Source organism: Erinaceus europaeus, unplaced genomic scaffold (genome assembly GCF_950295315.1).
Source record: "Erinaceus europaeus unplaced genomic scaffold, mEriEur2.1 scaffold_409, whole genome shotgun sequence".
NCBI classification, from domain to species: Eukaryota; Metazoa; Chordata; class Mammalia; order Eulipotyphla; family Erinaceidae; genus Erinaceus; species Erinaceus europaeus.
The window spans coordinates 1-26,929 of NW_026647576.1; the positions used below are offsets into that span (position 1 = coordinate 1).

Consider the following 26,929-nt stretch of genomic DNA (forward strand, 5'->3'; position numbering starts at 1 on the left):
TAGTGCACAAGAATCTGGGTTCGAGCCCCTGGTCCCCGCCTCCAGGGGGTAAGCTTCACATGTGGTGAATCAGGTCTGCAAGTGTCTCTCTGTCTCTCTTCCACATTATTTCCCCCTCCCCTCACAATTTCTCTCTTGTCTCTATTCAAAATAAATAAAGACTAAAAAATTTTTTTTTAAAAATTCACAATAATTTTTTTGGTAAAAATAAAAAACACTACAGGGGGCAGGGCAGTAGCACAGCAGGCTTAGCGCACATGAGGATCCCAGTTTGAGCCCCCCAGCTCCCCACCTGCAGAGGGGTGGCTTCACGGGCGGTAAAGCAGGTCTGCAGGTGTCTGTCTTTCTCTCCCCCTCTCTGTCTTCCTCTCCTCTCTCCATTTCTCTCTGTCCTATCCAGCAACAAAGACAGCAATAACAACAATAATAACAAGGATAAACAACAAGGGCAACAAAAGGGAAAAAATAGCCTCCAGGAGCAGTGGATTCATAGTGCAACAATAACCCTGGAGGCAAAAAAAAACAAAAAACACTACCTTCCAAACTTTCACTGAAAGTCAGATCAAACTATATAGACTATAGAAATTATAACTAAACCAAGTCAATGTTGTAAAGACTTATTTTTTTAGTGATATTTGTAAGGACTCCTTTAAAGGAATGCACAATGATAAAAATACTAGTTACTTGCTCTGTCTCCCCAAGTTAGCAAAAAGCTTCTCTGGGAACCACTACTCAACAATAATGAGGAAGCCAGCTTAAGCAGGAGAACCCTTCTCCTGTGCTTCCTTCTCAAGCACACAGACACAGATGCCCAGTAGTCATCTTGAAAAAGATCAATGGCCCACAGATTATTTTTCTTAACATTATAATGCTGGTAAGTGTTAATTAATTAAGTGTTAATTAATTAACACTTAATTAATTAACACTTAAGTGTTAATTAAGCATTTGTTTTTATTTGTTTGCCTCCAGTATTGTCACTGGGGCTGGGTGCTGGCCATTATGATTCCACTGCTCCTGGCAGCTTTTCTTTTTTTGTGTGTGTGGGGGGGAGGTAAGACAGAGAGAAATTGAAAGGGGGAAGAGAGACAGAGAGGGAGAGAAACCTGCAGACCTGCTTCACTCCTGCAAGTGGGGAGCAGGGGGCTCGACACAGGATCCTAGTCTGAGGTTTTGCAAGTCACACTATGTGTGTTTAACCCAGTGCACTATGCCCCGACTTCTGTGTGAAACATTTGTACGTATTACTGTCAGTGTACATGATTTGACAACTATCAAGTTCTAAAACATCCCAGCCATAAAACAAATGGCTAGTGTATGTGTGATTTAAAAGATTATTTGGTTATAAAAATCTGTGTTTTTCCTTGACATTTAGAACTCAATACATTTTGGTGGCCACCGCTATATCTACCAAAATCAGTAACTGTGATATAGATCCCTACTATAAAATTCACATTAAGTATCTGAAAAACAGGAGTAATAAAATGAAGCAGTATGATACAGGAGGGAAAAAATGAGAACAGAGCACAGAAATTAAGTACACTTGGGAAAGCAGTAAGGAGAATCTTCTCTTGGTAAGACATTCTTTCCCACTAGGAAAACCCCATGTTTAGATGTTCATTTCTGTTTGCAGTCTTATTTAATTGTCCCTTCTACAATGCATTTAATCATACAGAAATTGGTCAAAATGCCATCCTCATTTTTTTTAATTGACTAGGGAGAGAGGAGAAGGTTTAGGACAGTAAGAAAAAGAGAGAAACATGTTAAATAGAGTGAGCAGAAATGGAAAACTGAAGAGTAAGCCTAGCATCCATAGGCTCTCAAGAAAGAAAGAGAATGGAGAGAAAAAGAAATAAGGTGATTAGCATGCCCTCCATAGTCACCATAAGGCAATTCTGATTCCAAGTAGTCTCTCTAAAAAAGGATGGGCAGTGGGGGTGGATGGGGAAAATGCCTAACTTCTATCACCGCCATCATACAGTACTAGTGAGAAGTTCCATGAGGACTCAGAGAGAGGAGAGGGGAAAAAGTCACAAGTATTAATAGGTGTAGGTGTGACATATGAAAGAAGAGAAGCCAGGGCCATGGGAAAAAAAGAAAAAAACAAAAGGAGAGTCCGGCGGCAGTAGCGCAGTGGCTTAAGCGCAGGTGGCACAAAGCGCAAGGACCGGCTTAAGAGTCCCGGTTCAAGCCCCCGGCTCCCCACCTACAGAGGGGTCACTTCACAAGCAGTAAAGCAGGTCTACAGGTGTCTGTCTTTCTTCCCCTCCTTTTCCTTCCCCTCCTCTCTCCATTTCTCTCTGTCCTATCTAACAACGATGACATCAATAACAATAAAAACTTCAACAACAATGAAAAACAACAAGGGCAACAAAAGGGAAAATAAATAAATATAAAAATAATAAATTTTAAAAGGCAAATATATAAAAATACAGATAGTTATAGAAATAACAGCCCATATCTGTGACCTTGGAGAAATACTGCAGTTTCCAATGGAGGGAATGGAGACACAGAACTCTAGTGGTGGGAATTCTACTCCTGTTACCTCCTAATTTTGGAAATCAATATTAAATCATTAATATAATTTAGAAAAAAAATCTTAAAAAAAAAAAGAAACCATATAGTACTTTGAGCACTGAAACTCCTCAAATTCTTGCTTGATGTGCATTTTCCATTACTTTGGCTTGACTGATCTAAACAGAATTTTTTTTTTCAATTTGAAATTTAGATTGTTATTAAACTATCTTGGGACTTTTGCTCTACATAATTATGTCTCACATAGCTAGCATGAATAATAATATCAGATTTAAACAAGAAAAGTGAAGAAAAGCATGCAGTAGTAAAATGCCATACCTGGTTCTTCTGCAGGGGAAACAGGTAAGTCTAAAATAAATCAACATATTACCGACAAATGTTTAAAAGACAGGTAGCCAAAATTTATGTGACAGTTACTATTTTTCAGACTTTTTGAGCTAAATTGCAATTTTCATAAAAAAAAAAATCATTGGGTCTTTACATCATTACAACAGAGAATTAAACACCACTTAACAGAAGGCCTATTTCTCAACTATCCCATAAAATGGGCTTTACCATAACATAATATCTGCTGATATTATGACTAAACTCAAAATTGACTAACTGAATAATCTGCAAAAGAGAAACCCAAACCTAGGTTTTACCAAAGTTTTAATCAGACTTAATAAGAAAATTGAAGAAAAATATTTGAAGCCTTTGCTTCTTCTTTCAAATGTCAGTGTTACCTTATAACAACACATACTAATGTGTTTAAACAAAATAAGGAAATTGAACTAAAGAAGAATCTTAAAAATACTACTACATTTTACTTAATAATAAAATTGTTTCTGAAAAATAAAGATCATAGTTAGGGTAGTGGTTCAACAGGCTGAGAGCAGGCTTTGCAAACCAGAGACCCTAGGTTCAATCCCAGCACCATATGACCAGAGAACTAGCTCCTGTTCTTTCTTAACAAATAAATCAATCTTTTCTTTAAGTGGAAGAAAATAATACTCCAAATAAATTTTAGAATACTAAGATTAGCTAAAAGTATGAATAGCATCTTGCCTATTTCCCTGACTGCTTCAATGAACTGACAGGAGACGGCAGAGTTTATATCCAATAGAATAATGACATATTGTTCTGGTTTGTTCTATCAAATTACATCAGTATTGGTACAGGGACCTCTCCTGGTAGTTAAGTGGACAATAAGAAGAATGCCCTATGGTTTTGTTAATTTATCCTTTCTTAAATAAAAAATAAATTAAAAAAATAAAAAATTTAAAAAAAGAAGAATGCTACTGTCTCCTCCTCTCTCCTCTCCATGACTCACTCTCCTTTTCCATTTCAGTCAATTGTATTATTATGCCTACTATGCTCAGAAGTAGTGACAATCTGAAAAATGCTAATTAGTGGCTCATTAATGAATTCTTTTTTTAAAAATACTTATTTATTCCCTTTTGTTGCACTTGTTGTTTTTTATTGTTGTAGTTATTGTTGTTATTGATGTCATTATTGTTGGATAGGACAGAGAGAAATGGAGAGAGGAGGAGAAGACAGGAAGGGGAAGAGAAAGACAGACACCTGCAGACCTGCTTCACCGCTTGTGAAGCAACCCCCCTGCAGGTGGGGAGCCGGGGGCTCGAACCGGGATCCTTATGCCAGTCCTTGTGTTTTGCTCCACATGCCCTTAACCCGCTGTGCCACCACCAGACTCCCTCATTAATGAATTCTAAGAGTACTTGTATGAACAAAATTCCTGGTGACATTTTCCCTCTGGCAGTTAACTATTAATGAACACAGGCATCAGTGTTAACTGTAGCTGTCACTTCTAACCATGAAACCTGGGGTCAGGAATTTACCTTCACTCCAGTTTCATTTGAAAAAAAAACAAGTAACAGTGATATTTGCCCTACTTTTTCTTTAGTGTTAGTTGGAGGGAACAATTAGTTTAATGTATGTGAAAGAACTTTGTAAAATTTTTAATATTTATTTATTTATTCCCTTTTGTTGCCCTTGTTGTTTTATTATTGTAGTTATTGTTGTTGCTATTGATGTTGTTGTTGGATAGGACAGAGAGAAATGGAGAGAGGAGGGGAAGACAGAGAGGGGGAGAGAAAGACAGACACCTACCTACAGACCTGCTTCACAGTTTGTGAAGCGACTCCTCTGCAGGTGAGAAGCCGGGGGCTCGAACCGAGATCCTTATTCCGGTCTTTGAGCTTTACTTAACCTGCTGCACTACCGCCCGACTGCCAGGACTTTGTAAATTAAGCTAACCAGGCAAATCTAAGTTACACTGAAGTACCACTAGCTAATATGCAACAATTTGCATTTTGTCATAAACTATTTCTTTACTTTGAAAAAATTCTTTATCAGCTGAATAACAACCTGGGGCCAGGTGGTGGTGCGCCTGGCTGAGCGCATATGTTACAAATTACAAGAACCCAGGTTCAAGCCCCTGGTCCCCACCTGCTGGGGGAAAGCGTCACAAGTGGTGGAGCAGGGTTGCAGGTGTCTCTCTGACTCTCTTTCCCTCTCTATCACCCCCTTCTCTCTCAATTTCTGTCATCTTCTATCCAATAAATAAATAAAGATAATAAAAAATTTAAAAAAAAAAACAGAAAGAACCTAACTTTCAGCCCATCTCTTGCCCATGACTGACCCCTTCTTATAACACTACAACTTCGATAGCTCTATTTCCTCTAAACAGCTCTTTTCCATTATACGATCGTGGTTTTATATCTATCATGGAACTTTTTATAGTCTTTAATTATTCTTTTTTTAAAAATTATCTTTATTTCTTGGATAGAGACAGCCAGAAATCAAGAGGAAGGGGGATATAGAGAGGGAAAGAGACAGAGAGACACCTTCACCACTTGTGAAGCTTTCCCCCTGCAGGGGCTTGAACATGGGTCCTTGAGCACTATAACATGCGCGCTCAACCAGATGCGCCACCACCAGTCTTTAATTCTTCTATCATCTGTTTGGCCATTAAACTGCCAGCCCCAGAGAAAACAGGAACTTTGTCTTATATTCACTCTCGTTCCCCAGACACCAACCACTGTTCAGACAGTAAAATAGTCAATACATACTTGTGGAATTTTAACTTGAAAAGTGAAAGTATAAGTGATCTTACCTTCTAAAAGTATGTGTGAATCATCTATAGCGTTATCTAAAATGAAAAAGCAAACACAACTGAACTCACTTCCACTTGGTCTCTAAATTAACTTATATTCATACCAAACAGGCTAAATCCAGCACTTTATAGACTAGGACATTTTATGAGATATTTTTAAGGGTTTATACTAGTCTTCAAATTTAATCTCTAAATTATATTCACAGACTCCACCAAATAGGCTGGTAATATATATGTTTACATAAAATTTGAGTAAACATACCAATCTTATCTAATGACTTTCTCAATGACTCGAAAGCATCTTGTATTTCTTTTTTTTTTAATTTTATTTATTCCCTTTTGTTGCCCTTGTTTTATTGTTGTAGTTATTATTGTTGTTGTCGTTGTTGGATAGGACAGAGAGAAATGGAGAGAGGAGGGGAAGACAGAGAGGAGGAGAGAAAGATAGACACCTGCAGACCTGCTTCACCGCCTGTGAAGCGACTCCCCTGCAGGTGGGGAGCCGGGGTTCGAACCAGGATCCTTATGCTGGTCCTTGTGCTTTGCGCCACCTGCACTTAACCCGCTGCGCTACAGCCCGACTCCCAACATCTTGTATTTCTTATCACATTTATCTTTGTCCCATAATCCATGTTCATATTGTATTTAACACAGGAGCAGGGGGTCCAGGGAATCCAGGGGAGAAAGCAAGCCACTAAAAAATAATGTGTTAAGAAAAAAAAAATACACACACACGCACACGCACACACACACACACACTTACCTGAAGCTTGTCTCCTTTCATGTTCTGGTAGTTCATATACTAAAAAATACACAGAAAAAAATGTTTTACCGCTGCAAAACTGTTATTGTAATAAAACTCTGGCTGAGGTGGGGGGGGGGGAGTAGATACCATAACAGTTACGCAAAGAGACTTTTCATGCCTGATGCTCTAGTGTTCCAAGTTCAAGTCCCAACACCATCACAAGCCAGAGCTGAGCAGTGCTCTGGTAAAAAATAAAATAAATTTCCCCCACACCTATGGACATCTAATCTTTGACAAAGGTGCCCAGACTATTAAATGGGGAAAGCAGAGTCTCTTCAACAAATGGTGTTGGAAACAATGGGTTGAAACATGCAGAAGAATGAAACTGAACCACTGTATTTCACCAAATACAAAAGTAAATTCCAAGTGGATCAAGGACTTGGATGTTAGACCAGAAACTATCAGATGCTTAGAGGAAAATATTGGCAGAACTCTTTTCCATATACATTTTAAAGACATCTTCAATGAAACGAATCCAGTTACAAAGAAGACTAAGGCAGGCAAGTATAAACCTATGGGACTACATCAAATTAAAAAGCCTCTTCACAGCAAAAGAAACCACTACCCAAACCCAGAGACCCCTCACAGAATGGGAGAAGATCTTTACATGCCATATATCAGACAAGATATAACCAACATATATAAAGAGCTTGCCAAACTCAACAACAAGACAACAAATAACCCCATCCAAAAATGGGGGAAGGACATGGACAGAATATTCACCACAGAAGAGATCCAAAAGGCCAAGAAACACATGAAAAAATGCTCCAAGTCTCTTGATTGTCAGAGAAATGCAAATAAAGACAACAATGAGATACCACTTCACTCCAGTGAGAATGTCATACATCAGAAAAGGTAACAGCAGCAAATGCTGGAGAGGGTGTGGGGTCAAAGGAACCCTCCTGCACTGCTGGTAGGAATGTAAATTGGTCCAACCTCCATGGAGAACAGTCTGGAGAACTCTCACAAGGCTAGAAACAGACCTACCCTATGATCCTGCATTTCCTCTCTTGGGGATATATCCTAAGGAACCCAACACATCCATCCAAAAAGATCTGCGTACACATATGTTCTTGGCAGCACAATTTGTAATAGCCAAAACCTGGAAGCAACCCAGGTATCCAACAACAGATGAGTGGCTGAGCAAGTTGTGGTATATATACACAATGGAATACCACTCAGCTGTAAAAAATGGTGACCACGGTTTTCAGCCGATCTTGGATGGACCTTGAAAAAATCTTGTTAAGTGAAATAAGTCAGAAACAGAAGGATGAATATGGGATGACTTCACTCTCAGGCAGAAGTTGAAAAACAAGATCAGAAAAAAAAAAAAAAAACCCACAAGTATAACCTGAAATGGAATTGGCGTATAGCACCAAATTAAAAGACTCTGGTGTGGCAGTGGGTGGGTGGGGAGAATACAGGTCCAAGAAGGATGACAGAGGACCTAGTGGGGGGTGTATTGTTATATGGGAAACTGGGGAATGTTATGCATGTACAAACTATTGTATTTACTGTTGAATGTAAAACATTAATTCCCCAATAAAGAAATAAAATAAAAAAATAAAATAAATAAAAAATAAAATAAAATAAAACATTGGTAGTACAGTTTAAGAGCAGAGATAATGTATAATTTATCCTTGAATCTTTCAGGTTTATTTGCAGGGAAATGGTAGGTTAAGTAAGGAAGAGTTTGATCTGGAGTGAGAGAGGTTCAGGTTTAAATTTCAAAACAGCTATTTTCAGTATTAAGAAATGGACAATTACATATGTGTCCTTTCTGGAAAATGGGAAATATTAAGCTTTCCCCACAATATATATACATATATATATATATATATATTTTTTTTTTACTATGATCTAATAATTTGTTTACTCTCAATTAGCACTGAATGCCATTTTCCATTTTCTCCATGTCTGTGGTGGAAGTTCCAGGTTCTAGGAGGCTCCGCCCAGATTATCATTCTGGATCCACATTTTCGCCGGTTTAGTTCTGTGGTCAATACCCAAAAATAATTCTCAGCTCCCTAGTCAGGGTGCTAAGACCCTGCAACTAACACAGTAGACTGAGGCTTCAGCAGGCAGGCTCCTACCTCACTGGCCCGAACACTGCCACTGTGGAGCCCACCCTCACCTCAATGGAGGAAGCGTCAGTGCTATGCTATCTTTCTCTGTAACTCTCAGCTTGGAGTGGTGAAGCCCTGGAGACAACAGTCCATTTCCTCTTCTTCTCATGCCTTCAGTTAAGTATCTAACTGCTTAGATGTCATTTATATTTGTTATCTCACCTCCTCACTACTTCTCCTTAACCTGCTCCCATCTGTTTTTCAACTAACCACGTTCCTGAACAAACTCTTCTTAGATTACCAGTAAGTACCTCATTTAATCTAATGGATGCATCTCATTGGTACTGTACTTGATCACTTGGCAACTTGTCCCTTTGCAAACATGTATTGCCCTTGTACTTCAAGGTAACCATAATCTCCCTGGATCACATTTCCTCTTACTCTTCTTTACCGCCTCATCCTTTACTAATCAGGCACTAAGCACCGACTTCAATCAATGCCTAGCCAGATAACCTCTCCTCATCCCCCTTTGCCCACTCTTGCTGTCCTTAAGTGATCTCTGCCTAATTTTTATCTTCGTTAAGTTTAATTTAACACTATCTAGATTTAGCCTTCAAAACTGTATTCCAAACACGTTCTAATATGTTTCAAAAACCACTATAATGACTGACAGAAATTAGAAAAGTATCTCTCAGGCCCGGCAGTAGCACAACGGGTTAAGTGCACATGGCGCAAAGTGAGTGGACTGGCCTAAGGATCCTGGTTTGAGCCTCTCTGGCTTCCCACCTGCAGGGGGGTTGCTTTACAAGCAGTGAAGCAAGTCTGCAAGTGTCTATCTTTCTCTCCCTCTCTCTGTGTTCCCCTCTTCTCTCAATTTCTCTCTGTCCTACAACGACAACAATAACAATAACAACAAGGGTAATAAGGGCAACAAAAATGTAAAAAATGGGTACCAGGAGCAACGGATTTTTGATGCTGGCACCAAACTCCAGCAATAACCCTGGAGGCAAACAGAAAAAGATAGAAAAAGACAAGTATCTCAGATGTCACTTATCCATACAACTTTTGGTTTCTTTATTATTATTATTATAATCTTTATTTATTTGTTGGATAGAGACAGCCAGAAATCAAGAAGGGCAGGGGAGATAGAGAGGGAGACAGACAGAGAGACACCTGCAGCCCTGCTTCACTGCTCGTGCAGTTTTCGCCATGCAGGTGGGGGCCGGGGGCTCGAACCCAGGTCCTTGTGCACTATAGCATGTGCACTTAACCAGGTGTGCCACCACCCGGCCCCAACTTTTGGTTTCTAAACACCTTTTTCTTTTTCATATACAAAAATTGAGAAGGAAATAAAAAATTCAATCTGAGGGTTAATTTCTTTAATTTCTTGTGAAAAGTGTGAGTTCCTAAATTTATAGTCTAGAATTCTATCACCATTAGAAACAGCAAGTATGTTCTTGGTAAAGAACCAAGTATTAAAACACACAGACTCAGTAAACTGGCATATCCAGCCTACAAGTAACCATTCTAATATTTTATCCACTGAGATTAATCAACTACTTTTAGTTTAAAAATTTTTCTAAAATATGAACTCTAGTCATTCACATTAGTTCCTAAAACCACCCAGCACATAGAAGTTTCTCCAGGCTTGACTCTATTAATCTGTTGCTCTTTACTGCTTCACACATGAGGTTTTACTCATTGAGTAAAAGCCTCCCCTTACAGAATCAGCTCTGAAAACATTGGAATCAAAAGTATACACCATCGGTTCTATAATTTCTGAGCCATATAAACTTAAGGGGGAGGGGCCTGGGTGGTGGCACACCTGGCTAAGTGCACGTATTACCAAGCACAAGAAACCAAGTTCAAGCCCCCAGTCCCCACCTCCATGGGGAAAGCTTCATGAGTGGTGAAACAGTGCTGCAGGAGTCTATCTGTCTCTCCCTCCCTTTCTCTCTAGTCTATCAAACAAAATACAGTTTAAAAGTTAAAAAATAAATTCACGCAAATAATATCTATACTCTGAACTTCAACTTCAATGAGCTATGATGGCAAAGTAATGAGATGTTCACTTGAATTGTTTCCTAAAGTGACTTGAAAAAAAGTTTAAGAAATTATTTAGCAAAAGCAACAAAATGAGGAAAACACATCTGTAAATTCTTTGAAAATGATCATTAACCTGGATTTTTTAAGTCATGGTAGTCACAGCTTAAAATCTACTCTCCATACTTAGCAATGAAAGCATACACAGATTTCAAAACAAGGAGGGTAGTTAAACTTAAAAATCATTTTCAAACCTTGATCATCGTAGTCTTGGTAGGTTATATCATCTACAAAAAAAAGAGAGAGAGAGAGAGAGAGAGAGAATGAAGTCAAAGTAAGAAATGAGTCATGTAATAAAATAGCTAAGGAACTTCTTAATCTCAAACACAGGACTTTATTCCTTTAAATATGGATGTTTGTACAGCTAATGGTGAATCCCTCTGCCTCGAAGTAGAAACAGTGAACCATCCTCATAATCTTCACACTGGCATACAACAAAACATTCAAAAGAAGCAGTAGGAAATGATATTTGTGGCCAGGTGGTGGTGCACATTTAGCATACATTTCACAGTGTGTAAGGACCCGGGTTCTAGCCTTTGGTCTCTACCTGCAAGGAAAGCTTTGCGAGTGGCGAAGCAATGATGCAGGTATCTCTCTCTCTCTCTCTGACCCACTTCCCTCTCGATTTCTGGCTGTCTCTGTCCAATAAGTGAATAAAGATAATAATAAAAGTAAAAGACTCTGGGGTAGGTGGGGAGGGGAGAGAGAATACAGGTCCAAAAAGGATGACAGAGGACCTAGTGGGGGTTGTATTGTCATATGGAAAGCTGGGAAGTGTTATGCATGTACAAACTATTATATTTACTGTCAAATGTAAAGCATTAATTCCCCAATAAAGAAATTTTTTAAAAATTAAAATAAAGGAAATAAGATACTATTCTGGTATGGAATCAGTGGCACATGAAGTGAGATATGAAAGCTTAATGCTCTTTAAGTGGTCTAATTGTGGCAGAAAACATGTTTTATATTAAAATGTGTGCTGACACTTATGTGGGTACTCAGGTGACAGTCATTCAATAAGCCAACATTCCCTCATGAATTGGTTTTTAAAAACTCTTACATTAGGTGTTAAAATTGCTACTATGATTACTCTTAAATCATAGAAATTCATCAAGTTAATACAGCACTGTGGACAGGGGAGACAACATAATGGTTATGCAAACAGGCTCTCATGCCTGAGGCTCCTAAGTCCCAGGTTCAGTCCCCCACACCACCATGAACCAGAGCTGAACAGTGCTCTGGTGTTTCTCTCTCTGCATCTTTCTCAAAAAGTAAATAAATTAAAAAATAAAAAAATACAGCACTGCAACGATAAAGTCTTTTTTTAAGTTTTTTTCCCTTTTGTTGATTTTTTTTATTGTTGTTGTAGTTGTTGTTGTTGTTGATGTCGTCATTGTTAGGACAGCAAGAGATGGAGAGAGGAGGGGAAGAGAGAGAGCAGGAGAGAAGGACAGACAGCTGCAGACCTGTTTCACAGCCTGTGAAGCGACTCCCCTGCAAGTGGGGAGCCAGGGGCTCGAACCAGTATCCTTATGCTGGTCCTTGCGCTTTGCACCATGTGCGCTTAACCCACTGCACTACTGCCCCATTCCCTGATAAAGTCTTAAGTAATGTTTAAAAATTAATGAGGACATTTATCTAATACCTGCATCATTGGACATTCTTCCACCATCCTCTACTGCTGGTTCAATGGAATCTACAAAGAAAAAAGACAGATACTTTTGGCAAATATTAAAGAGAAAAAAAACACCAGATACTATATAAAAACACCTAAAATTAATTCTAATCTCTAGTCAATCATGTAAGATATTAGATCATTTAATAAAATTCAAGCTTTTGAATAAAGTGGCATAATTTATTAAGTCACAAAGATCAGAAACACCAAAACTAGAACTGGTACCCAGTCTGACTCTAATATATATATATATTTATTTTTATTTACAAAATGGAAACACTGACAAGACCACAGGATACAATTCTACACAAGAGGGATACAATTCTACACAAGTCTCATCATCAGAACTCCATATCCCATCCCCTCCCCTGACAGCTTTGTTATTCTTTAACCCTCTAGGAGCATGGATGGACCCAGGGTCATTATGGGGTGCAGAAGGTGGAAGGTCTGGCTTCTGTAATTGCTCTTCCACTGAACATAGCATGTCGATCCATACTCCCAGCCTGTCTCTCTCTTTCCCTAGTGGAGTAGGGCTCTGGGGAAGCAGGGCTCCAGGACACATTGGTGAGATCGTCTGTCCAGGGCTGAATCTAATATTTCATACTGCCTTATTAAATACCAGACTATTTAGTTTTGGATCCTATCTATAACAAACAAGCCCTAAATTCCAGTGAAAAACATACCTCCCCCTCATTGCTAAATCATATTTAGAAATTTCTATTAGAATCGGTACAAAAAATAACTATCAAGAAGGTCTCTGTTCTGAAGAACAGGGAATCATCAACACAAGGTTAAAATTGATTCAGATACTGCTTCAAAAAGAAACACAAATCACAAACCTAGATTTTCCTGTGGATATACAATATCTTCCATGCCTTGAGTATAGTCCTGTGGAGCTATATATTAAGAAATAACACATATTAACAAAAAAAAAAGAGACTGAAGTAGATCAAAAAAGCACAATTCCTTATGACAGAAATGTAAAATGAAATCATAATGATACTCAAATCACATCCATTCATGAAACAAACAGACACCAACCATATAAACTATAAAATACAAAGATGGAAAAGCAGTCCCTGTCATCAGGGACTCAATCACAAAGTTATAGAGTCACGTTCTCTAGTTTTATGCAAATTCATATATCCAGCTAAGCAAAAAATCAGAGACAGAAACAGAGGGGGCAGAGCAGAGGAGGTTTCTTCCCCTCCACTAAGCAAGCATTTGTGCAGGGTGAGTTTTAGTAAGGACATTGACATTCCCCAGCACCACTACCTGAATTCAGTATGTGAGTATTCTCAGACTGCAACAGCTTAGAGATGCAAGGTAGGCCCCAAACATCAGTCAACAGTATCATGTGATTCTCAAGCACAGAAACAGAGTATCCCAACAATGAAAGAAAAACAGAAAAACCTAAGTTTCCTAAAGAAAACAATAACGGTATATCCAATGTGGTGAGAGCTCTGGAAATGTGTAATCTGTGACAACCCACAATTTTGAACTAGTAATGATTTTAAGACAAAATAAAATAAAATGAAAATGCTACTATATTTAAATACTAGAAGTAGCACAAACATTACATTTGCAAAGATATATCTTCTCCACGATGTCACAGTTGTTAGTCAGTCATATGTTATGAAATATAACACTGTTATAAAATATAATAGGGAGTTGGGCGGTAGCACAGTGGGTTAAGTGCATGTGGCGCAAAGCGCAAGGGCAGGTGGTGTGAGGATCCCGGTTCGAGTCTCCGGCTCCCCACCTGCAAGGTGAAGCAGGTCTGCAAGTGTCTATCTTTCTCCCCTCGCCCCCGTCTTCCCCTCCTCTCTCCATTCTCTCTGCCCTAACAACGAGGACATCAATAACAACAATAACTACAACAACAACAACAAAAAGGGTAACAAAAGGGAAAATAAGTATTTTTTTAAAAAAGTAATAATAGATCATAGTCAATTTCTCATTAATTCTTTATAATTAAAGTCTTACCTGTGTCTTCTACATGGTAACTATCTTCAGCTTCTGGGAAAAGAACATGAAATCAATATTACTACTTTTATAAAACAGATCTATACTTAGCATTGCTTTTAAAAAATTTTTTTAATATTTTATTTTATTTATTTATAACCTTTTGTTGCCCTTGTTGTTTTATTGTTGTAGTTATTATTGATGTCGTTGTTGTTGGATAGGACAGAGAGAAATGGAGAGAGGAGGGGAAGACAGAGAAGGGGAGAGAAAGACAGACACCTGCAGACCTGCTTCACCGCCTGTGAAGGGACCTGCCTGCAGGTGGGGAGCCGGGGGCTTGAACTGGGATTCTGACGCTGGTCCTTGAGCTTAGCACCACCTGCGCTTAACCCGTTGTGCTACAGCCCGACTCCCAGCATTGCTTTTATCTGGAAAGCAAATCATCATTAAAACAAACTACCAATTAAATGCTTGCTAAGCACTTTTACCTCTTACAAATGTCTCACACACATTCTCTTATTTGATCCAGTTAACAGCTTTAAGATTGACAGACTTTCTAAGTTGGACTGGAGAGGGTATTTCATAAAGAACAGGGGCTTAGTGGTGGCACACCAGGTAGAGTGCACATATTACCTTGTGTGAGGACCCAGATTTAAGCCCCCTGCTCCCTAGGAAAGGGATGGGGGGTAGTTTTATGAGTGGTGGAACAGGGTCCCAGATATCTCTCCTCTCATCTTCACTACCCCTCTTTACTGCTCTCTGTTTGACCCTCTATCAAAAAAGAAAGAAAAATCACACTGGCACTAAAGCCCCAGTAATAGCAAATTAAATAATTAAGTAAGAAAAAAATACAAAGAAAATGATAGTGACAAAGGTCTAGGAAAGGAGATGATTTCTTATGCAGTCTGCATTCCACCATGTGTTCTAGTTTCTAGATCTACTCTTCCATATTCTAGAGCAAAAGGGCATTGTCTATAGATGGGGGAACAAAAGGAAGAAAAGAGAAGCCTTCATCGGTGTGGAATATAGAAAGGCAAATGTACTGAAAACTTCTCTCCCACACCTCCTACACCATGTGATGGTTCTCACTGCTATGATGCTTGCTAACTGAACTGCTAGATGAACTACAAACATTTTGAGTTTCTTTGGACCTTTTTTTTTCTTTCTTTCTTTTTTTAATTTATTTACTTACTCCCTTTTGTTGCCCTAGTTTTATCTTGTAGCTATTATTGTTGTTGTTATTGATGGTGTCATTGTTGGATAGGACAGAGAGAAATGGAGAGAGGAGGGGAAGACAGAGACAGGGAGAGAAAGACAGACACCTGCAGACCTGCTTCACTGCCTGTGAAGCGACTCCCTTGCAGGTGGGGAGCCGGAGGCTCGAACCAGGATCCTTACGCCACCTGTCCTTGTGCTTTGCGCCACCTGTGCTTAACCCACTGGGCTACCGCTCGACTACCCCCTTGTCTTTTCTTTTCTTTTTACCAGTTATATTCTTTAGATGTTTAATAAGCAGCTTTTAAGTTGGGCTAATGAAGTATCTTCCTGAGGTTAAATTTCTTTCAGGGGAAGCTGCTGACTTGTTTTTTTTTTAACAAATAGCACTCTAGGTGGAAAAGAAGAACAAAAATAATGTGGGAAAGCAATTCACTTATTTTCTACATGAAATTCATATAATCTGAGTTTATCTCAAAGTATTTTGAGTCCAAATTGAGGCATTAGCGGCCAGCTGGTGGTGTGCCCACATATCACCATGCACAGGGACCCTGGTTCAGGTTCCTGTTCCCCCCCACACACGAGGGGTACTTCACAAGTGGTGAGGCAAGTCTGCGGGTGTTTCTCTCCCTACCTCTCTCCCTCCCCTCTCCATTTCTCTCTATCCTGTCAAATAAAATAGCATGGAAAAGAAAGAAAGAAAGAAAGAAAGAAAGAAAGAAAGAAAGAAAGAAAGAAAGAAAGAAAGAAAGAAAGAAAAGAGGCCACTAGGAATGCTGAATTCATAGTGCTGGCACCAACACCCAGCAATAACTCTGCTGGCAATAAAAAAAATAAGTAAAAACATATTTTTTAAAAAATCACTAAGGTGAGACATGAAATATTTTAAGAAGAAGAACCATCTAAATTAGGTTTTTTGCTTTATTACCTTGAAGAAAATTAGCATTATCTATTGAACAATGCAGTGAATGAAAAAAAGTTTCTGCAAATTTCCCTCATTCCCAGGATTTTTTTTTTTTTTGCATGTTTTGTTTTTTGTCTCCAGGGTTATCACAGGGGCTCAGTGCCAGCACTACAAATCCAGTACTCCTGGTGGTCACCCTCCCCACCCCCCCATTGGATAGGATAGAGAGAAACTGAGAGAGGATGGGGGAGATAATGGTGGAGAGAAAGAGACACACCTGCAGACCTGCTTTACCACTTGTAAAGCAACTCCCCTGCAGGTGGGGAGCTGAGGGCTTGAACTGGGATCCTTGTACAGGTCCTTTATGCTTCCTACTGCGTGATTAACCCGGTGAGCTACTGCCTGGCCTTCATTAGGGTGTCTTTGTGTCCAAAAGGTGGATAGCGCTAAGACTCAGATACATTTCACCTGGAAACAGCCATCAGAAGCTGAAAGGTGCAAGAAAACCTTTGAGGAGATCAGAGGATCACAGTCCTAACATCTTAAATTGAGACTGTCATCCCTACTAACTACGAGAAAATAAATACATTTCTGTTATTAAACGTTTCTTATCATGTGTTATGCTAGCTTTAGGGGACGAGTTCAGGCTTTAAGCAAGGAATCTTAGTATGTTATAGGTTCAATTTTGGGAAGAGCCATAAACCTTAGTATTAATAGTTTAAAAACAATTGTCTGCAGGCAGTTGCTATAGATCCCAGTATCCTCACACTAAAGGGAAGGGTTTACAGGGTGAGATAAGAATGCCTGAACTGCATGGGAGATAGGAGTAGTTGTACAAAGGACTTCCATATCAGAGGCATCATGAAGCCCAGGTTCAATCTCAGCAAACAGTGTAAGCCAGAGTTGCGCAGTGCTCTGGTTAAAAAGAAATAAATAAAACTAAATAAATAAATAGGTATTTTTCCAGGAATACCTGGGGGTTTCAACAATGGTTCTCCTTCAATGGCAAGCATCATATCCACCACAGTTACTACCTAGAGGTACAGTAGACAGTCTCCTAGTCTGCCTATACTTAATCTTATCAATTAGCTCACCCTGTCCCCTTCTGAAGTAAGTTGCTAACTCCCCTATCTTGTGGAATACTCATGACTACGAAGCTACTCTCCATTGAACCTGCCTATTTTTTATCCTACCCGGTGAGCTGTGCAATCTGATAGTTACTTAGGATAATTATTCCAGCCTACTAATGCCAGTTGTACTTCATACTGTTTTTCATGATGTAATTAAATGTTATTAAAAACCAGTGGAACACTCTGAAAATAAAATGCCTTGTTTCTTTCAAATCTACATTTACTATTTCAGAAAGACCAAACAAATTCACCTATTAAAGGTGAGCTATTTGAATATGGAAGATTAAGTATTAAAAAAAATGAAAAAGACTGGAGAGATAGCATAATGGTTTTGAAACAAGGCTTTCATGGCTGGGGCTCAATCCCCAGCACTACCATAAGCCTGAGCTGAGCAGTGCTCGGTTCTATCTCTCATTCTCTTTTTCTCCCCGTATGTCTTTAAATATATATATATATTCACGCAAGGACTGGCGTTAAGGATCCTGGTTCAAGCCCCCGGCTCCCCACCTGCAGGAGAGTCGCTTCACAGGTGGTGAAGCAGGTCTGCAGGTGTCTCTCTTTCTCTCCCCCTCTCTGTCTTCCCCTCCTCTCTCCATTTTTCTCTGTCCTATCCAACAACAACAACAATAACTACAACAAGGGCAACAAAAAGGGAATAAATAAATTTTTTTAAAAATGGGAGTCGCGCGGTAGCACAGCAGGTTAAGCATACGTGGCGCATAGCACAAGGACCGTCTTAAGGATCCCGGTTCGAGCTCCCGGCTCCTCACCTGCAGGGGAGTCGCTTCACAAGCGGTGAAGCAGGTCTGCAGGTGTCTATCTTTCTCTCCTCCTCTCTGTCTTCCCTTCCTCTCTCCATTTCTCTCTGTCCTATCCAACAACGACGACATCAATAATAACTACAGCAATAAGACAACAAGGACAACAAAAGGGAATAAATAAATAAATATAAAAAAATTTTTAAAGGAAATGATGCCTGATTTCAGGATAAGCATTTAAAAATTCAATATACTAATTTTTTTTAATTACAGAGACAAGTATTAATTCTAAAGGTGTTGAAGAAAATATTCAATTCTTAGATATAGACATTCCCTTTTTGTATTCCATTCTGAAAGTTCTGAAAATGGAGTCTACCTTCATGAAATGTTCCAGTTTCTAAGGTCTCAAATCTATCATCTGTATCACTTCCTTCCATGAAACTGTCTTCTAGTTGCAGTTCTTCCGTTGGTCCATCCTCTTCTTGTTGCAGTTGTTTCCCTTGAATGATAACGGTCAAAGTGACACATATCTATACCAGATCTAAAACAGATACCTAAGACCCTTTTTCCAAGGGCTAACACATAACCCTGTGTGGGGCTGAGGGTTCCCTGCACACGGTAACGCCTACTCGGAAGCTCTGTTCTTGGTCCGCTCAAGTGCACATGGCATACTACTGCACTGAGATAGCTTCAGGGCTGTGAAGCCTCTCTTTTTAGCAGAAAGAGTTGATCTGGACTGGTGAAGTCCTGGAAACAGCCAAAAAGAAAAGAGGAGAGGAGAGGAGAGGATGGAAGGGAAGGGGAGGACAGGGGACGGGAGAGGAGGAGAGGGTAGGGGAGGGGAAATAAAGGTACTTACCCTAAACAGTGTTATCGCAATCAAAATATTTGGATCCTGGTTCATCTTAAATATACGGGTGTTATAACCACTGCCATGATCACAGTAATATTACTATTTCCACCGATGCCGTAGTATTCCCCCAAATGGCAGGGAAACTTTCTTAGTTTCTTTACTTTTAGAACTTCATATTAATATAGTTAGGTGTTACTGAATTCTGTAGCTATAACTCTCTGCTTTTTAGTCTCTTCATCATGGGAAGTTACAGTGTTTCTCCTTATTTGGGATTTTTTGCTACTTAGTGCAAATGATCTTCACCATCAATTTTATCACTCTCTTCTCAACACATTCTTCTTTCTTTACTCTCATCTGACACATCACAGTCATATGGCTTTTACAGAAGCGGGATTTAGCATTATCAACAAGCACTACTCAGTGGAAACTTCCTCTTTTCAGTACGAAGCCCAACTGAAGACTGTCTACTTACCTTTCGTCTCCACTGCTCAGTCAGTGCCGACCCGATATGAAGGAGTTTCCTGAGGGTTCACTGAACTCTGGCATTGCCAGGCTGTATGCAGCCATGACACCACCCTCGGAGACAAGCATTATCACCCCACTTAGAAAGATGAGGAATCTGAGAAGTTTTGCTAAAGTCACACAACTAATCAATGGTAGCCAGTGGGTCTGAACCCAGTAGCAGCATACAGAATGACAGGGCAAGGAGGTTGCTCGAGAGGTGGCAGCCAGGGTGGCAATGTTTGATGTGAAGAGATATGAAAAATTAGGACAAGCACAGATACAAGCAGAAGCTATCCTGAGAGTAAGCCCTATGTAGAGAGAGGCTTAGGGATCTCAAGGAAAAGGGAGATGGCAGTTGGGCTAAAGAAAAGTGGGCTAGGCCTCATGAAGCACAAGATACAGAGGAAAAGGGAAAGAGAGACCCAACTAGATGTTATTATAGTGCTTGTGGCAAGAAGCAACAGTGACAGTTGCCAAACTGGACAGTGTGGAAAAGCATTGGAAGTAAAACTGTTTTTGTTGTTGATGTTGTTGTTTGGGTTTTGTTCTTTCTCTCTTTCCTTTTTTAAGATAGACAAAGAGACACAGAGAGAAATCACAACTTGGAGCAGGGTGGTGGCGCACCGGGTTAAGCGCACATAGTTCAAAGTGCAAGGACCCACACACAAGGATACTGGCTTCCAGCCCCCTGGCTCCCCACCTGCACTGGGGTCGTCACTTCACAAGCGGTGAAGCAGGTCTGCAGGTGTCTCACTTCACAGTTTCCTTCAGTGTGCTGAGGATTGGCTCTAAACTGATTCACACACATGGCAAAGCAGCACACTCCCTAAGTGAGCTAGTGATATTTTGCTAGCCCTGAAGGTAAAATTAGATATGAGAGGAAAAGTAGAACGAGAAACCAAGAAAACTCTGGGAAAATGCCAAAGCTTTCTGTTTAGGCACTTAAGTAGATAAAGACCAGTGACTAAAATAGGGAAAAGTGGAGTTTAGATTAAAAATAAAATGGCAGAGGTTGGCAGCTGTGAAATGAGAAGTAAAAAGGATTTCTTAAGACAAGCACAACCCACGAGATAAGCAAACGTTGACAGGTATAGTCAGATCACCCTGAGGTTTAGATAAGAGGTCAAGGTTGTAGATATATTTTCAGTAGCATATAAATAATAAAGCCAAAGCCTATACATGTGATTTTTCTAAGGAGTAAGTGTTGGTCAACAGAACAGTTTTAAGATGAAGACTTATGGAATTTATATACAGGTGCTAGACTTCCTTCTTCCTTCTGTCTGGCTTCCTACAGCCACTTTAATGTCTAACCTGCTTTTCTACAATTTTTCCTTTCCCCTCTTGGTTCAACTTAGTCTGAATAACCAACCTGACTTGCCTGGGCTGTAGTCAGACCCCACCATCTGGTCTAGCCTACTGCACACTCCCTCCAGCTCACTCTTCATGTTTACTCAGTGTACAATACTGCTTAATACCTCCTGTGGTCTCAAATATTCTTACTCTTAAGTAAAAGTTCATTTTTTTGTTATTTTTTTATTTAATAAAGTATTAATTAACAAAACCATAGGGTAGGAGGGGTACAATTCCACACAATTCCCACCACCCAATCTCCATATCCCACCCCCTCCCCTGATAGCTTTCCCATTCTCTATCCCTCTGAGAGCATGGACCCAGGGTCATTGTGGGTTGCAGAAGGTGGAAGGTCTGGCTTCTGTAATTGCTTCCCTGCTGAACACGGGCATTGACTGGTCGGTCCATACTCCCAGTCTGCCTCTCTCTTTCCCTAGTAGGGTGGGTCTCTGGGGAAGCGGAGCTCCAGGACCCAAGGACTCCATAACACCCAACCAAAAAGAGGTATGTACTCCTATGTTCATAGCAGCACAATTCATAATAGCTAAAACCTGGAAGCAACCCAGGTGCCCAACAACAGATGAGTGGCTGAGAAAGTTGTGGTATATACACAGAATGGAATACTATGCAGCTATCAAGAACAATGAACCCACCTTCTCTGACCCATCTTGGACGGAGCTAGAAGGAATTATGTTAAGTGAGCTAAGTCAGAAAGATAAAGATGAGTATGGGATGATCCCACTCATCAACAGAAGTTGAGGAAGAAGATCTGAAAGGGAAACTAAAAGTTCACTTTCTATCATACTCTTCACTTATGCATGCCACGTGCCAGTCATGCTGAACTACTTTCAGATCCCCTTTTCTCTTCTTTTTTCCTAATTTACAAAATTACAAGATAACAGGGGGACAAGTCCACGCCATTCCCACTGCCAGAGTTCTAAATCCCCAATCCCTCCATTGTAAGGTACAGCAATTCTCCCAAGGTGCAGATATGGGTTAACTATTATTTATGCAACTGTCTGTCTAGAGTTTTATCTATTTGCCCATTGTTTTTATGGTCCCGTCTTCTGCATTCTGAGTCACACATATACCTGAAACTACATCCAAATGTCCCTCCATTTTTTCCTCTTCTCTTTCCAGGTCCTGTTGGAGCTAGAGTTCAGAGTCCTCTGGTCATCTTTCCCCTATCATTTCAGACCCTCTTTTCTTCTGGACTTTTATAGATGCTGTCCCCTTTCCTTTAAACACTCCACTAACAATTTGCGTGGGAAAGCTCTAAAACATTCTTCAGTATCAACCAAAATAACACATTGTTCAGAAAGTCTGCTCTCCTCCAGGTCTGGGTACATGCCTCAAAGTACTAATGCCAGCTTTGAGCACGACCGCACTTATGACAATGAAATCCCTTATCCTTTTGGACTGCATCATCCTTGTGTTAGGCTAAAGTTAAAACAAAATGCTATTCGAGGGGAAACCTACACTTGTTTAAAGAAGCAGATGTATGCTCAGGTGAAGCCGGTTACATAGTGGAGAAGAACATGGAAATGAGAAGACACAGGCTGTTATACCCTAAAAGCCGTCGGCTACAGCCTACAACTGAAGCAACACTGGGCTCTCTGACAGGATATATGTAGGAGGAGCTGGATGAGATGTTTCTTTACATTTAACTCCAAATAACCTAAAAAAAACTTAAGAGCCCAATAAATATTAGGGAATTGGGGCCAGGCAGTGGCACACTTGGTTGAATGCATATGTTGCAACACACAAGGAACCTGGCTCGAGCCTCCAGTCTGCACCTATAGAAAGGAGCAACACAAGCCAGGAAGCAGTGCCGCAGATGCCTCTCTCTCCCTCTCTCCTCTCCCTCTCTCAACTACTGTCTTATCAAATAAATAAAATAAATAAATAAATATCGGGTTGTTGTAAAGTCATGACACATTTTTGCGTAGAAGAACAGATAAAACAAGGCACACCTTTTCTGACAGCCAAAGTAGGAATTCTGTGTTTTCAAGATACATTATTTTCTTTTAGGTCTACCCTTCAACTCACAATAAACTACTAGAAATGTTAGGAGACCAAGTGTTCAAGGACCCTCCCCCAATTCCTTTGTGAGTTATATTTTAGCTTCATATTGTCTGCTTTTATCAGAGAATGCTTCAAAAAGTAGTGTGATGAAATCTTAAAATACTGACATCTAGAGTATCAGTTACTTTCTTATTGTAAATGGTTCCATAAGAAAGTTTTTAGAGGGGCTCGCAGTGGTGCACCTGTTTAAATGCGCACGTTATAGTGCGCAAGGATACATGTTCAAGCCCCTGGACTCCACCTGCAGGGGGGAAGCTTTGCAAGTGGTGAAACAGTACTGCAGGTGTCTCTCTCCTTTTCTATCTCCCCCTCCTCTCTCAATTTCTCTTTCTCTATCCAATAATAAATCAATAAAATATTAAAAATAATATGAAGGGAGATTTTAGATGCAAAAACTAGGAAGACTATTAATGTTCTTTAAGTAAAGAGAATGTCTATTCCCTCTGATGACCTACATACTTGGAAAGTATTTGTTATTGGTGTTGCTTTGCTTCTGTGAGCACTCAAGCATGACGTTAAGTTTGCTGGTCAATCAAATAAATCCCTCTCTTCATTGTTACTGGTCATCTCTATCAGGAACAATACAACAGACTGCTCTGTGGGCCCCCATAGGATCTTGCCCTCAATGTGGATCAATAATGACAGAGACTGTTCCATCCTCCAAAGGGAGACTGGACAACATACTCTATCTTCCACCTGAGGAAGATGGGCTCTGAAATTGGAGCAGTTTAGAATGTTCCTACTCATGACCACAGAACGTGAGCTCAGATCTACAGGGACGCAGAGGTCATGTAGGCTCCTAAGCTGAATATGGGCCTCAGATCAGATCAGATCAAATCAATGGGGTTTACAATCAATAATATATTTGGAAGCTACTCTCTTTCCTGGTCCAGCTTACTAGCCCTTTTTCCAGCCATGACATCATCTCCCTAGATAGAAAAAAAAAATCAGTAGTATAGTCATGAGCCCTTTGGAACAGAACTAAAATAGGCCTACTATCTACAAAATGAAGACCCCCCCAAATCTTCATCTGCACGATTCCAGCCTTTAGGTTCATGATGAGTCAACAATTTGTTTGGCTCTGTATGTTAACTCTCCTTTCAGTCACCAGGTTCCAGATGGTACCGTGATACCAACCAGACTTCCCTGGGCAGAGAACTCCACCAATGTGTCTTGGAGCTCAGCTTCCCCAGAGCCCCACCCCACTAGGGAAAGAGAGAGACAGGCTGGGAATATGGATCGACCTGCCAATGCCCATATTCAGCCGTGAAGCAATTACAGAAGCCAGATCTTCCACCTTCTGCACCCCATAATGTCCCTGGGTGCATGCTCCCAGAGGGATAAAAAAATAGGAAAGCTATCAGGGGAGGGGATGGGATATGGAGTTCTGGTGGTGGGAATTGTATGGAGTTGTACCCCTCTTATCCTATGGTTTTTATCAATGTTTCCTTTTTATAAATAAAAATTTTTAAAAAAAGAATCCTGGTTCAAGACCCCAGCCCCCACCTGCAGGGGGTTACTTCACAAGTGGTAAAGCAGGTCTGCAGGTATTTATCACTTTTTTTCTCTGTCTCTCTTCCCTTTTCAATTTATATCTGTCCTATCAGAAAAAATAAAAGAAAAAAGAAACTAAAAAGAAAAATAAAATGAAAAAAATTGTGAAAATAAAGTTTGCTGGTCAACACCTGCATCTGAATATGAATAGTCCACTTCAACTTATTTAACTGTGTTCTACTTTCTCCCACTCTGTTTTGGTCTTCTATTTTTGATGTATCTATCACTGATCTCAGTTTGCTTACTTCCATTTATTTTAAAACATTTCTTTATTTGATGTGTCCTGTAATTTCTATAATAGAGCAAAATGTTAGCAAGTCTAGAGCTATTTTAGAAATTTCTGTCCTCTGATGACTTCGAATAAAAATCAAAACATTTAATTATTATTTACAGTTTTAAATGGTGCCATTTTATGCAATTAACCATTAGCTTAGTAACGCATGAGTCAAAACAGTAGATGTTAATGCATACCATGTTCTGCGTGAACTGTTTCATGGAGAAGGGATAGAATCTGTTCTTGGAGGTCATCATCAGTATGCTCAGGTTCTAAAATAATTACAAAATGTAAACTAAGTTTTAGGCATTAACACAGAGCAGGAATCATGACATCCATGTGCACATATCCAAATAAACACATGGAACTAATCAACAAGGCACCCACTTCACAGCAATCCACCACTTTTTTTTTTTCTCTCTATTGGCAAGAATTGGAGATACTTCTTGAAAATCTGACAACAGATCTGAAAGTTCAAGATTTCTTCGTAGAATTAAAAAAATCAGTTTCAGACTTCTAAAAAAGTCACAGTGAGAACAAAAGCATGTCAGTTTCTAATTAACACAACTGCTATTAGTGATAGAGCCTGGTCCTCCCGTGGGGCAGGCAAGAATTCTACCACTGAACCACCCATGCGACAGTCGTGACATAATAAAGAAGTTGGAAAGGGAAATTCAGAAAGGAAAGCACAGGAAATAAAGATAAAAAATGTAGAAGGTGAGGCCAATATACATAGAAGTATATGGTCAACTATTGTATGCCCTGAGTCAGGGGAAATACCACCACACACACACACACACACACACACACGCACACACACACACTGAGTGCTGGAGTGGTCAGGGTGGGCTACCCAACTTCAGAAGCTATCAGGAGGCATGAATAAAAGAATTTAAAATCTGACTGGTAATCCTTTCAGCTTTAAGGGGGCCCATCAGACACTCATAGGTTCAAAGGGATGTAAAGTTACACATGTAAGTAATATCCACAGTGACATTCCAACAACACTGTGGACTTATCAGATTATCTGGTTTACTCCACGCAACATCACAAGATGAACACGCAGCTATACACTGACAGAATTATGAACCTCCTAACAAATATCTATACTTGATATCTTAGATGCTATCATATAGGGAAAAAATGCCAATGATAGCATTTGTACTGAAGAGTTGATAAGAAAAATAGAACAGGTGAAGAAAAAGATCTTTCTTTCATTTAATTTTTTTAATGGGGGGGGCTGGGTACTACTCATCTCTAGCTTAGGCTAGTGACAGGAATTGAACCTAGGACCCCTGTGGGCACAGGTATGAAAGACTTTTGCATAATATCTGTGTGAAAAATGGTTTAAGAGTACATTATGCTAGTCAAATTACAAAACCACTTCTGAGGCTCAAAAAGTATATGTTACATATATATAGTGTTTGAATTTCACAAAGCAGATATATCCTTGTATATTTATAGACAAATCCATCCATCTTGTGTCTCACTGTGCCTGTGACATCCCAGGTTTTTTTGATTTTTGTTTGTGCCTGCAGGATTATCACTGGGGCTCGGTGCCTACACTATGAATCCACTGCTCTCGTGACCATTTTTTTCAATTTTTTGGATAGGACAGAGTGAATTTGAGAGGGGAGGGGAAGACAGAGAGGGAGAGAGAAAGATACCTGCAGGCTTGTTTTACCACTTGAGAAGCGACCCCACCACACCCCACCCTGACCCTGAGGCTTGAATCAGGATCCTAAAACAGGTCCTTATGCTTCCTACTGTAATTGCTTAACCTGGTGCACCGCCGCTCCTACACCCCCCCCCCATTCCCAGATTTCCACATACTGACAATACCATCCATAGAAAACGTAATAATGTAAGTTACAGAAATGGGAAGGGGATGCACTCTGCTTCTTCAACAGCTCCTTTGCCTGATCAAAGGAAAGTCTAAGCTCCTCACAGCAGAATGTAAGACCTCCACAACTGGACTTCAGAGATCTCTCTAAAGTTACCTGTTTGCACACTGGTTTGAAATTGGTTGAGTGCAGTG

At 39.9% G+C, this 26,929-nt stretch overlaps 1 protein-coding gene across 5 annotated transcripts in view; it reads right to left on the bottom strand.

Annotated features, from left to right (window-relative positions):
* Window positions 1-2,788: 2,788 nt before the first annotated feature.
* The window catches only part of LOC103117437 (aspartyl/asparaginyl beta-hydroxylase-like), a 90,748-nt gene continuing 66,607 nt past the window's right edge, over window positions 2,789-26,929 (bottom strand). For 2 of the 5 annotated variants that reach the window (XM_060184130.1, XM_060184133.1), the window contains exons 4-12: window positions 25,089-25,163; window positions 18,648-18,770; window positions 14,286-14,318; window positions 13,139-13,195; window positions 12,270-12,320; window positions 10,819-10,851; window positions 6,414-6,452; window positions 5,651-5,686; window positions 2,789-2,880 (exon numbers count right to left, since the gene is read on the bottom strand). In XM_060184130.1, the coding sequence (XP_060040113.1) occupies window positions 2,804-2,880; window positions 5,651-5,686; window positions 6,414-6,452; window positions 10,819-10,851; window positions 12,270-12,320; window positions 13,139-13,195; window positions 14,286-14,318; window positions 18,648-18,770; window positions 25,089-25,163 (524 nt within the window). In that variant the 3' untranslated portion in view covers window positions 2,789-2,803. The remainder of the gene's footprint in view (window positions 2,881-5,650; window positions 5,687-6,413; window positions 6,453-10,818; window positions 10,852-12,269; window positions 12,321-13,138; window positions 13,196-14,285; window positions 14,319-18,647; window positions 18,771-25,088; window positions 25,164-26,929) is intronic. The other 3 variants (XM_060184132.1, XM_060184131.1, XM_060184134.1) reach the window with 3 other exon arrangements.